General features: G+C 40.6%; 1 protein-coding gene across 1 annotated transcript in view; it reads right to left on the reverse strand.

Moving 5' to 3' along the window:
* LOC135052264 (vomeronasal type-2 receptor 26-like) overlaps nucleotides 1-12,557 on the reverse strand; it is a 174,045-nt gene that overhangs the window by 41,986 nt on the left and 119,502 nt on the right. Inside the window, exon 3 of the mRNA XM_063957429.1 lies at nucleotides 1,929-2,159. Coding sequence (XP_063813499.1) covers nucleotides 1,929-2,159 — 231 coding nt within the window. The remainder of the gene's footprint in view (nucleotides 1-1,928; nucleotides 2,160-12,557) is intronic.

Genomic DNA, 12,557 nt, shown 5'->3' on the forward strand with positions numbered 1-12,557 from the left:
TCCTAGCGTTCACCTATCTTCTGCTGGCGAATTTGGGTCCTGCAATGCCAGTGGTAACAAGACCCACCTAACACCAGATACAGGATGACAAAGTGACGCTGAATCTACCTTTCCATCAGCCCGGCAATCACCCTTACTCTCACCCGTTATCCGCTCTATGATGATATCGGGCAGCAGATGAGGGAGATTGCACTACGCACTGTACTATCTCTTAAGGACATTTTGATGCTACACAGAATTGTGACGTCATCATACATGCATCCCATACATGGATGAAATGAATTGATTAATCACCACAGTAATAGTTTACCATACAGTGACAAAACTGATTGAGTTCACTGTTGGTCATTTTACTATTACATCCACCACAGGGGTATCCCAGAACACTATATTAATTCATGATTTGCTGTTACATATTATTGATGAAATTGCTTACACGCTTTTCAGAAAAATTTGATTGCAGTCTGAGTGTTCAGTGAAATATTGTCTGTTAAAATCTCTGTTTCAGAATGGTCTCCCTTGCCCTTCGGGCTATGGTTGGTGGAGACACTGTTTATTCTGTCAACAATGTTTTACAGACATGCCCTTAGAGGTTAGAGAAAGGTATTATCTCTGTGTAAATTCTCTGTTCAAAGCTTTTTCTTGGTGTCCACTGTATCATGCTAGTGGATATAGCATGTGCTATTGAATTGATTAAGATCGCAACAAGGGAGCAATCAGACCGCAGCAGGAGCATTGAATTGATGCACATTTTCCTGCGCATATTTTGCTGAACATGTGTATGCAGGAGGGGAATGATTGAGTATGATAGAGATAATCAATGTTGGCCTAGATCGGGGGCATAATTAGAGACATCCAAATAGCAGCTAATACAAGAGCTTATCAGTAAGTATCCATTTGTACCATTTCATATGAAACAAGGGTATGTGTACCTGTTTAAATCAGCAGGGTATATGAGATTATGCATGCAGGCTGAATAGAACAGTATGTGTTGTCATAAAAATCGTTACATATGGATATTTATAGCAGAAAGAAACAAATCTGACACGTGTTTATAAGCTTGTTAAGGAATGATACAAGAGAATTTTGATGGGCATATTATTTAAGATTGTTACACCATTTCCAATACTGGCTTCATGTTACAATTATACTGAGTAGGAAGTGCAGCTGGAATTGGACTATAATGACTAAGGGCAGGGATTGAAGTGCTAACAATTTAAATGGTTCATTGATAATGTTATCAACTATCATTGGCTACGATCAGATATCGAAATTTAGGAATGACACCCTTTTGCTATTTAATTAACTGTTTAATTTGAGAACAATTTTTTGACGATAAGTAATAAAGTGTTTGCTACCACTTTAATTAGCTAAAATAAGCTTACTGATATACTCACTATGTAGAATATGAATTATTGGTCTAATTTAGGACACAGATATTTATAATCTTTAGAATTTATGCACTTACTAAGTGGCATGCACACATAGGTTTTGCCACTTGAAGTACCCCATCTATTTTATGGAAGAATAAATAAAGGTTATGTTTTAACTATATACAATCATATCATATTCATATAAACACATTAATTTTAAAAGAGTGCTCCAAAAAGCAATCCACCTTCTTTTGTTGTTTCTTTTCAACAAACATTTTTCTATAGCTGCTGGGAAAACAATTAATAACCAGAAATGTAAATATTATTTCATTATTCAAAATTGCTTCATATACTATCGCTAATGACATAAGAACACCAATAATCACTACTTAAAATAAAAAATTACATGCAAGAACACAAATAAAACAGCATAAAAACCTTAAATATAATTTCAAATGCTGATTATAAAATATAAATTAAAATATATTAAAGGGATTAAATTTTTCCTTTATTATTGTTTACTTATCATATTTGTATTTTCATTTTATGTTTGACCTTTCCATTTTTCCATTTTATATTCCGTGGTAAAATATGCAGCTGCTGATCTTCTGGATGTGATGGATTAAATTCACCAACATAAAACTGTGCAGGACGTATTTTGTTGCCATCCATTACCAATGCCCAATTAACAATATATAGTGTTTCAAGAATTTCTCCATATTCATTAAAAAATATTGTTATAGGATGTGGATTGATGTGTTTAATTTTAGTTACATACTTTCTTAGCTTTGAAAAAAAATAGACAGGAAGTCAGGATAGGAAAGAGGTTTTAAACAAGATTATGCTGTAATCTATAAAAATATCATGGATTGGGTGAATCAAAGTGTTAAAAAATGTGAATGGGACTTACTGTACTTCTTGGACAATCATCAGCTGTAATGAACATACATTAGATGTTGGGGAGGTGTTGCTAAAGGGCAGTTTTTCAGTGATTTGCATAACGATTTCTGTCAGAGTTACTAAAGGAAAACTGCTGTCAACAACTTGTTTTGCAAAGTGCTCATTGGATAGATCCATGCTATTTATTTTATACACTAAGATTTATCAAGCTGTAGTTTAACTGCAGTATTTCACAAATCATGTGTTTCATCAAATACAATTAAAAAGAGCAATACATTTTGTGTCAAATGTAAATTATTGATATGCAAATTATGGGGCCAAGTCAGTAAGGATAGCAGATGCTGCTAATCAGCAGAATTTACTATCCTTTTGCTCGCATGCTGGGGGCCGCCCAGTGCTGGGCAAGTCTGCCCAGCATGCTGACCGGTGCCTCCCCCCTGCAAAAAGCAGAAAATGCGATTGCCTCGTAATTTCTGCTTGTCAGCAGAAACTAAGGTTAACTCCGGCCAGCACAGCTTGGCTGCGGCCGCAGGAGTCCCAGCACCATTTTACCTGTCATGGTGGCTGCGCGTGACATTATGCAGCTGCTGTGACCATGCCCCCGACATGCCCCCGTTCGGCCTGCACCGGCCGCCATTCAGAAAGCCCCACAATGCTCCGTCTCCTTCCTTGAAACGGAGCGTTGATGCCCCCCCTACCGCCTATGCCTGATTGACAGGCAGAGGTGATCATATTTCCTGTGGCCCCTCGCAGAAAGTGTGGACACATGTGCAGTACAGCCCACTGCACATACGCCCTTGGGCCCCTCCGCACAAATTCCGGTCGGATCACGATTTGAGAACCAACCTGAATTAGCCCCTATGTCTTTATATTGTCTCCACATACATCTGGGAGAGAACACCACCAAATTCAAAATTTATGGAATAAATTTTTTTTCTGAGAATCCAGAAAGTGCCAGATCAACAAAAACACTTTCTATGCCCCAGTAGCTAGGCTGACATACCAGGAAGCAGAATCTCATCCTACACTCTCAAACTATCATAATGCAAAGCTTCAAACTACTTACCAGTTTAAACTTAATTCACCTCTGTTTTCTCCTTTTGTTTGTGGATGATAAGCTAAAGAGAAATGTAAACTAATACCCAGCATATAAAAAAAAACTGTGTCCAGCTATAAAATTTATATTGGATAGAATTTCATGTCATTTGAAAATATATTGAACAAACATGGAAGTTAGAATCTTTGCAGATGGGAGACCAGACATGACATGTGAAATAACAGAACGCTGGGTTTTGATGGATAATGTAAATTAGTGTGGGTGTTCTATATAAATAGTTTAGAAAGGGAGGAAGATAGAAGATGGATGAGAAAGAAGGGTAAGGAAAAATAGAAGGGGTAATAAGAGAACAGAAAATGGTTGTAGGGTTTGTCAAGTAAACTCCTCCACCGTACTCTCACAGTAGTTGCCATGAAAAATACCCAAACCTATTTCTGTGGGGTAATCTGATTGATTGACATGGGCAACATCTCCACTTATATAAACCCGCACTTTAGTAAATATACCCCTAACTACCGTAACTGGGAAATGGAGCAAGAGGTAAATGAGAGGTGTTGATAAATCAAAGTAATGGGATAGAACTGAGTTTGAGTGTCAAACCATCAAAAACAAAATGTGTTGAATTAGATTAATTCAAATAAGTCTGCATAGATTTAAAAATATATCTCCCTCCTTATATATGCTGTTATTCTGCTGGATTCACAAGATTCTCAAACAACCAGGTTTACCTTGGTGACATTCGGTAAAGTGTTTAGGGATTGGGATGGAGGGAAAAGCTTTATTGATAATGGAACATGGAAAAGTTTTGTTGATAATATGATAATATACAGTACATGTCATGTTTACAGCATTTGTAACAATCTTTTGGTCATTTTGCTAGCTACATCGTTGATTTCTGAGGTTGAATTTTTTACAGTTTTGAGATGGCTCGGGGTAAAATAAGATTTTGCCCCACCCCACAATTTTTGATACCACAAAATGTGAGCAGACATTTCAAAAAAAGTAGTAAAAACACATATATTGTTCTATTGTTTATACTACTTTTTCTGTATATTCAATACGAGGCGAAAACGTCATCAGCCGGCAACTGATCTCTCGCGATATTTGGATTGCATATAAGACCCAGCAATGGTGATTCGGGTGCCATTTCTCACTGTCATTGCTGCTGTGCTGACTGCTGGGCTGTGCTGTCTTCATTGTGCTGTGTCCATCCACTCCAGTCAGTGGAAGTTGCTGTGTTGTTCTGTGCCAATCAACTCCAGTAGCTGCAGCTGTGCTGTGTCCATCCACACCAGTGGCTAATCTGACCTTGACCTATCTGTTTACTGTGTCCATCCATGCCAGTGCAGAGCAGATCTACAGTATTTGTCCGATATAGTCTCCTTAGAGTAATATTGGCCGAGCTAGGTTTACAGAACAAGCAGTTAGCAAATCACTGTATATTTTTTATTTATAGTGCAGGAATTTAGTTAATTCATCTATTGTGTGTCTCTCACTGGTGTTGCACTTGGACTTCACAGGCCATACCCCTCCTGGTATCATATAGCTGCTGGTCACACAACCGGTGCATCTGAAACAGCCGTTCTTACGCAGTAAAAAATAAGGTTTAGGGGTGCTAAAATTGGAAATATCAGTTTGCACCACATAATCAGGTATATTTTTGTTCCTTGATTAACTAGGCATAAGTCTACTCTGATAGACCTCACCCAGATCCCTGTCTGATGCTACTATGGGCCATAGCTGTTTTGCTCTTTTCGTAAGGTGAGAACTGCTAGAATTGAATTGGGTGACCCAGGGTAATCAAACCTTTAATGATTTATTTGACTTCTGCGCAAGTAATTCTTCTTATGTACATTTAATAGCCTTATTACGAGAAGAGCTTAACACCTCCTCCGGGTATCCCCTTTGGGATAGAGCAAAACAGCTCTGGCCCATAGTAGCATGAGACGCGGATCTGGGTGAGGTCTATTAGAGTAGACTTATGCCTAGTTACTCAAAGAACAAAAATATACGTGATTACGTGGTGCAAACTGATATTTCCAATTTTAGCACCCCTAAACCTCATTTTCTACAGTTTAAGAACGGCTGTTTCAGATTCACCGGTTGTATGACCTGCAGCTATATGACACCAGGGGGTAAATTTACTAAGATTCGTATTTTTACCGATTTGGAGAGAGAATCATCACGAATGACATCGAAAGTGTAAAACTGCAACTTTTTGAATTGATTACGACTAATTTACTAAGCTGTCGTATTTGTATTTTTAGTGTTGTCCGATGTCGATGTCATTCGTGTTTTTTTGATGTGTAATGCGGCTGATTTTGTGGTTTTGCGGCCGTGTTCTTAGTGTTTTTTTACGAATGCGTCACATGTCTGTTACGGCCGCGTTTTTTTCCTAAGTTTCGTTTTTGTCACTCGTCCGTGATTGGTTGTATTCGTGATGGAGGAGTGTCTGTGCACATTACTATAAAAACGCCCCAAACCGTCAGCACCTCGTGGGTTTAGCTAGTGGAGAGGAGAGAGGAAGGTGTATTAGGAGTTGGTGAGTTTGGTGGAGTTTTTGGTGGATTTGGAGCAGAGTTTTGCGATTGTTGAGTGCTGTACTGTGTGTGTAAGTAGTCTTGTCATACTTGTTGTGTAGTTTTTTAGAAGTTTGTCTACTTTTTTGTCATTGTTTTTTTTTTCAAGTCTATTGTCATTGTTTGTGAGTGAGTGAGTGAGTGAGTGAGTGTGTGTGTGTTGGGTGTGTGGTGTGTAGTGGTAGTGGAGGAGTGTGTTTTCTGTTTTATTTTCTCAGTGTTTTGTGTAGTTTGTGGGGATTATGTCTCAGTCAGAGGCCAGTGTGGTGGAGGAGGTTAGTGAGAGGGAGGAGGTGAGTGAGGTGGAGGAGGTTAGTGAGAGGGAGGAGGTGAGTGAGGTGGAGGGGGTTAGTGAGAGGGAGGAGGTTAGTGAGGAGGAGGAGGGGGTGCCTGTTGCAGCGTTCTCCAGTGATAGTGATGGTGCTGTGTCTCCGCAGCCACGCACCACTACCAAGACTGGGCGCAATGTGAAGTTCAGCTATGCTGAAAACATGGCTTTGGTGCGGGAGCTGATGAGGCATCATTGCCAATTGTTTGGGCAGGATGCTGCCAAGGTGTCCTCACGTAGAAAGTCTGTCCTGTGGGGAAAAGTTATAGCAGCAGTCAATAGTGAGGGTGTGGTGAGGCGGACTGAGGACACGTGTAGAAAAAGATTTTATGACATCAAGCGCCGTGTCAAGGCCAAGATGGCCAAGGAGGCCAAATCAGCCCACCAAACCGGGGGTGGACACCCTTTCCGTGCCACTTTTCGTGATTGGGAGGAGCCTGTGCGGTCACTTATTCCTGCAGAAGTGGTGTCAGCGACTCATGTCCGGGATTCGGACCGTCCAAGGCAGGATGGTGAGTTTTAATTTAATTTTGTTGGCTCTTGTTTTTTATAAAATGTTAATGCTGCTAATTGTTACTGTGTTTTTAAATATGCAAACATTGTGTTGGTAATGTCGTGCAGGCCTGTGCAACCTGTAGCTGTAAATGTGTTTCAAAACTACAAGTCCCATCATGCATTGCCAGAGTTTTGTTATTAGTGAATGTGAAATCTGTTGCAGTGCATGCTGGTATGTGTAGTTATAATACATAATCAGAGATTTTGCTTGTCCCTAACTGTTTTTTCAAATGGCATTTTTCTTTTTCTTTTATTTTTTTGGTTTAAATTTTGACATTTTTTATATGGTTTTTATGTTGTTTGTGTGAAATTTAATATTATAATTCTCTGCAATATATTGTGCCGAATTAAGCTATGTTTCTGGATTATTATTGCAACACCATCTTAATTTAAGAATACACACCCAATTAATTAATCCAGAATAGCTTAAACATAAAATAGTTAACTTAACATTAGGTGCAAGATGTTTACATTACAATAATGATTTTCAGATAACAATGAGTATTCAAAGTATGGTCTTAATGTTTTGTGCAATTTTTCAACAGTACGCCAGAGAAGCGCCACAGACAGGCCACAGCCAACTGATGAAGCTGCTGGGAATGCAGGTAAGAAATCAGTGTAGTCACATATTCTGCAAACACATAGAACCACAAAATATTAATGTTGCTATTTTCACATAGGTTCTTCTTCTGCAAGCCGCCCTCCTCTAAGGCGGCCATCACAGGGCTCTGTGACTTTAACTAGGAGGCCCAGTAAGATGCGGCGTGTGGATTCGGAATCTGCGCCTCCTTCTTCACCACCCAGGCGGCGCATCTCGGCAGTCTTGCCCCAGCCACCACAGGCAATTTTGGATAGTCCCCAAAGTGATGAGCCACGATCACCTCAGCTGTCTGGTGAGTAAAAACATAAAAGAAATACATTCAAACATTTAGACACAGTACATTTACTATGATGTGAGCTCAAATTGAGATGGCATGTTTCCCGTAGCAACCAATCAGATTCCAGGTATTATCTTCTTGAAGGTGCAAAATAAATGTGAATTAAAGTCTAATTGGTTGCTATGGGCCACATCACATTTTAAATAGAACACCCATCTTACTAAATTGAACCCACAGACGTGCACAGAAAATGAATAGCGGGTTTCTCACCGGACTTAACCCCCCCCCCCCCCTCCACAGCATTATAGTATTCTCACACCTCCCCTGTCCGGGATGTAGACTGCTTACCTGATGCGCTCCTCTGGTCCGTCCAGATGAGAAGTCTATATCCAGGACAGGGGAGGTGAGAGAACACTATAATGCTGTGGAGGGGGGGAAGTTCGGTGCGGAACCCGCCAGTCAGTCTCTGCGCACGCCTGTTATGGCACATATGTGTTTGTAAAGGAAAGATTCCTAGTTTTAAAAAACACACCTCAAATCAAAAATTGTAATGAATATTATTAAGTATGGAATGTTTAGCACAAGCAAAGATATTTAATTATAACTAAACAGTGCCTGTTGGCCACCCCATACAGAACCAACCTTCATGGGAGACGATGACCAGGAGGAACCAGACCAACAGCCAACCTATACACTGCACCTTACGCCCGTTGTTCCTACCCAGCCAACCCAGCCGCAGGATATGCCCCAAGCCTCCTTAAGTCCACAATTGATCCCAACTCCACCCCAGCAACAAATGTCCGCAGACTTTTGGACCAGTTGGGCAACACAACAGTCCCAAAACACTGCCTGCCTGAACACACACACACAACACCTTGCCAGTCTGCCCCATCATCTTCCGCGCATTAGTCGGAACTCGGGCAGACTGATTGTTCAGGTAGGCAGTATTGCTACATCGATGGAGCAAATCAGGGCGGACAACATGCAAATGCTGGCAAATTTGACGCGCATCATCGATGAGCAACAGCGGCAGCAACAAGCCCTGATACAAGTGATACAACACAATCAGGTAGTGAATGAGACTTTGTCTAGGATTGTGGCCAGCCACACTGCCAGTAATAATCAGCTGAATGCCAGTATACATAACTTGAGCCAAAGCATCACTCTGATGTCAGCACAACAACTCAGCTCCAGCTCAGGAACGACTACCCCTAGCCAGACCCCAGTTACCTCCCCTGTTCGACGATCATCCAGAACACGGGCCAGCGACCCTGCCCAAACCTCGGCACCCAGCACACAAAAAAAAAAAAAATGATTCTGACATGACATTTGTGTAACACAATAAAAATTTAACTATTGTCTTCACAAAAATTCCTGTGTCCGTGTCAAACATTGTAAAACACGCTATGTGTGTATGGTTTAATGGGGTAATGAGTGTCAATGTTTTTTAAAAATAAAATAAAAAAAAGTACACACCAGTATAAAGAACAAACAATACTGTGTTCTAAGACCTACCAGAAGCAACACTTAGACATAGACGTGTATGTATTTTTCAACTCACCTGTTTCAAAAATTTTGAAAAGGTTGGCTGGGAAATACCAATGACGTAGCCTGTCACAGCCTGGAAGCTGCCAGTAGCCATAAAGTGCAACACAGCCAGGAGTTTGTGCAAGCCTGAGACAGAGCGTGAGCGTGCTGACTCAGGGTCTAGTCCCAGTTTGACAAGGTCATACAGACGGAAAATGTTGGATGTTTTTAGGGGAAACATCTGTATGACCCTATCATCAGACAATGCGTTTAAGTGTAAACGTCCCCTAAACAAACGTGGCTGGCGCAGCCTCCGCGGCACCTGTTCAACCTGCTGACCATGTTCACTTACCTGGCCCAGATTTCTTGAAGAGTCATGGAGCACTCTCAGGTATCCCCCAGCAAACAAAAAATCTGTTGCACACACCACAGCAGCCATTTCAGAGTGAGAGATATTCAAAATGTGCCTGGGACCCTTTTATAGGGCCAAACATTCAGGTGTGAGTAATGGATAATTGACTACACATGTAAACACGCTTCTCAAAAGCAGGTCTGGTTTTTTTTAGGACTTTTTTACGAAATGTATTTTTTCACGGCCGCAAATGCATTTTTCACTGTAGACATTACAAATACGAATGGTTAGTAATGACCGAGATTCATATCTAAACAGCCGCGTTTTGACCGATGGTGTATTCATTCGTATTTTTAAACTTGAACTTCCAAAAAAATACGAATGCACTCATCACTGCCGTGATTTCAGTTTAGTAAATTACCGAGATGACACTTTGAAGAAAAAACGGCATCTCGGTCAAAATCGGGACCTTAGTAAATATACCCCCAGGAGACAAATTTTTACATCCGCACATGGGAAAGCGATATTCCATCAGATACCCTCTCTCCGGTGATTCACGCTATGTTATCTACTGTATATGCTGAATTGTCCTTGCAGTCTTGCCTACATAGGCAAGACCAATTGTCAATTTAAGTCAAGAATGGTACAGCATAGATATGCGATCAGGGAGGCTATTAAGTTGGGCACTAGTGATCAGCCGGTAGCCAGACACTTTTCATGGGCTAAACATGGTATGGCAACTTTGAGGTATCGGATTATAAATAAAGTGCCCCCCTCATTGCGTGGTGGGGACAGATCTAAAAAGCTGTTACAGTTAGAAACAAAGTGGAATCATATGCTTGACACAGTTCACCTGAAGGGGTTGAATGAATCCCCTAATCTAAGATGCTTTCTCTGATTTACAGGTACTGTAATCTGGATATTATATTGGTCATTTTGAGTAACCTTATTTCAAGACTATTCCGGAGGTGCCAGACGTGACACATCCGGATGCCGGGAAGCATGGGCAGCGGCGGGAGTTCCTAATGCCCCAAAGGTATTTAAATTGTATGTTATTCATTCACTGTTATCCTGACGATGGAGTTACGGCCCCAAAATGTAGATGTATTAAATTGCACTCTTTTTCATCTTGAAAGTCTCTGAGTGTCGCCTCCTTCTGTTGCATGTATTGTGTGCTGTATACCTCTGGGGAGAGCACCCTGAGTGAGTACCAGTGCAATCACGGGCCTGCTTGAGTGCCGGATCATTCCGTTTGTGTTTATATATATATATATATATATATAATAGTGTTAAATAACTAAAAAAATCTCTAATCAAGGGAAGGTTTAGTGCAGAAAAACATAGATTTCGCTAACATATCATTCACAACATGAAGTGGCAAAGAAAGGCTCAGACCTAGGCCTTTATTTATGAGTGATGGTTCTGCAACTGTCAGTGAGGCATATTAATCTGCCTGGTATGACAATGTCAGCATTTCTCACTAAGAGTCTAGAAGAGGTGTCAAAAAATTAAAACCACTAAAGAATTTGAAAAAACTGTGTGTTCAGAACGTCACAACCCCTGTGGTAAGTCTAAGCATGTCCATGAGTGCTATGTCTGAGCCTGACCTTTCTCATACTGTTCTTGTAGATAAGCCTCCTTCCACCATTTCTACATCATCTACAAATGTGGGGATGAGCTGCACAAGTCAACATGCTGACATGGAAATCGAGGATGCTACCATGGATGTGCAACAAGATGAGAGGGGTATTAGTGTAGATGATGCTGGAACTATTGAGGATGTTGATGATGAGGATGTTTATTGTGTATGTCAGGCACCAGTGGAAGCAGTTCTTGCCTGTGATAAGAAGAAGGCCATTGTCATGCATGGGCATAGGACAAAAAAAATTCAGCTCTTATGTGTGAAAATATTTTTTCAAAATCCTGACTATGGTCAAGCCATCTGTAAATCCATAGTAAGTATAGGTGGGGATATTAACCATCAAGGAACCACCTTCCTGTTATGTCATTTTCAGAGTTCATGTATGGTTTTTGGCAACATTGGAGACATACTGTATGCTAAAACTACAAGCAGTCCAGCATCAGCTAGTTCCCTCTCTTAACTAAATCCCAGCATCTTCAATCTCAACTGCCTTCATCATCAGTATCCTCACTAATGATTGGAGGTAGTTCTGCATTCAATTTGATAAGTCTAGGTGACTCCTCCCATGTCCAGGATTACTCAGAAGAATCCTTCAGCACTAGACCTGCTGCTGCTGGGGTTTTATCTTAATCCCAGAAGGGGACCAAGAAGACTACTAGTGTTAGTTTCAAACAATTGACTTTAAAACAATTTCTTACAAGAGGAAGCAAGTATGATAGCTGTCACCCAGTTGCACAGTGGATCACTGACACCATGATGGATATGCTAGCAATAGATATGCATCTACAGTAATATCTACCAGTACGCAGCAGGTTTTACACAGTTAAATTAGGTCCAGTGTCCCCACCACCAAATTCCATATCGGTTCCATCTTTCCCAAAAGCAATTCCTCGCCTGTACCAGGATGTTAAAAAAATAAAATAAATAATGGCCTAAAAAATGCCATTGTACCCACTGTCCACTTAGTCACAGAGGAACTGGGTAAATTAAAGATTGCATGACTGTGACAGGTCATTGAGTAGGTGAATCACCTTTAGCAGCAAAAGCAGAATCTAACAAATAATGCCAACTCATTCAGAGGCAGACTACTCTCTGTATCACTGGCTTCACTAAACCACAAATCTTGTGAGAGCATTACTGGATTAATTCAAACATGTCCCATGTTTTGTTCACATAATCAATTTTTTTTTTAATGGCAGGGGTATGCAAGAGAAACTGTGGACTGAAAAATTCAGCCACAGCAGCTGCAAGAGCAGTTCAATTTGTCCTACCACCAACTAAAGCAAAAGGTAGTAACAAGCTGAAATTCTACCCTTTATATGCTTTAGCGGATTGAGGAACAACAAAAAGCCATCCACAGCTACAC

Source organism: Pseudophryne corroboree, chromosome 1 (assembly GCF_028390025.1).
Source record: "Pseudophryne corroboree isolate aPseCor3 chromosome 1, aPseCor3.hap2, whole genome shotgun sequence".
Lineage (NCBI taxonomy): Eukaryota > Metazoa > Chordata > Amphibia > Anura > Myobatrachidae > Pseudophryne > Pseudophryne corroboree.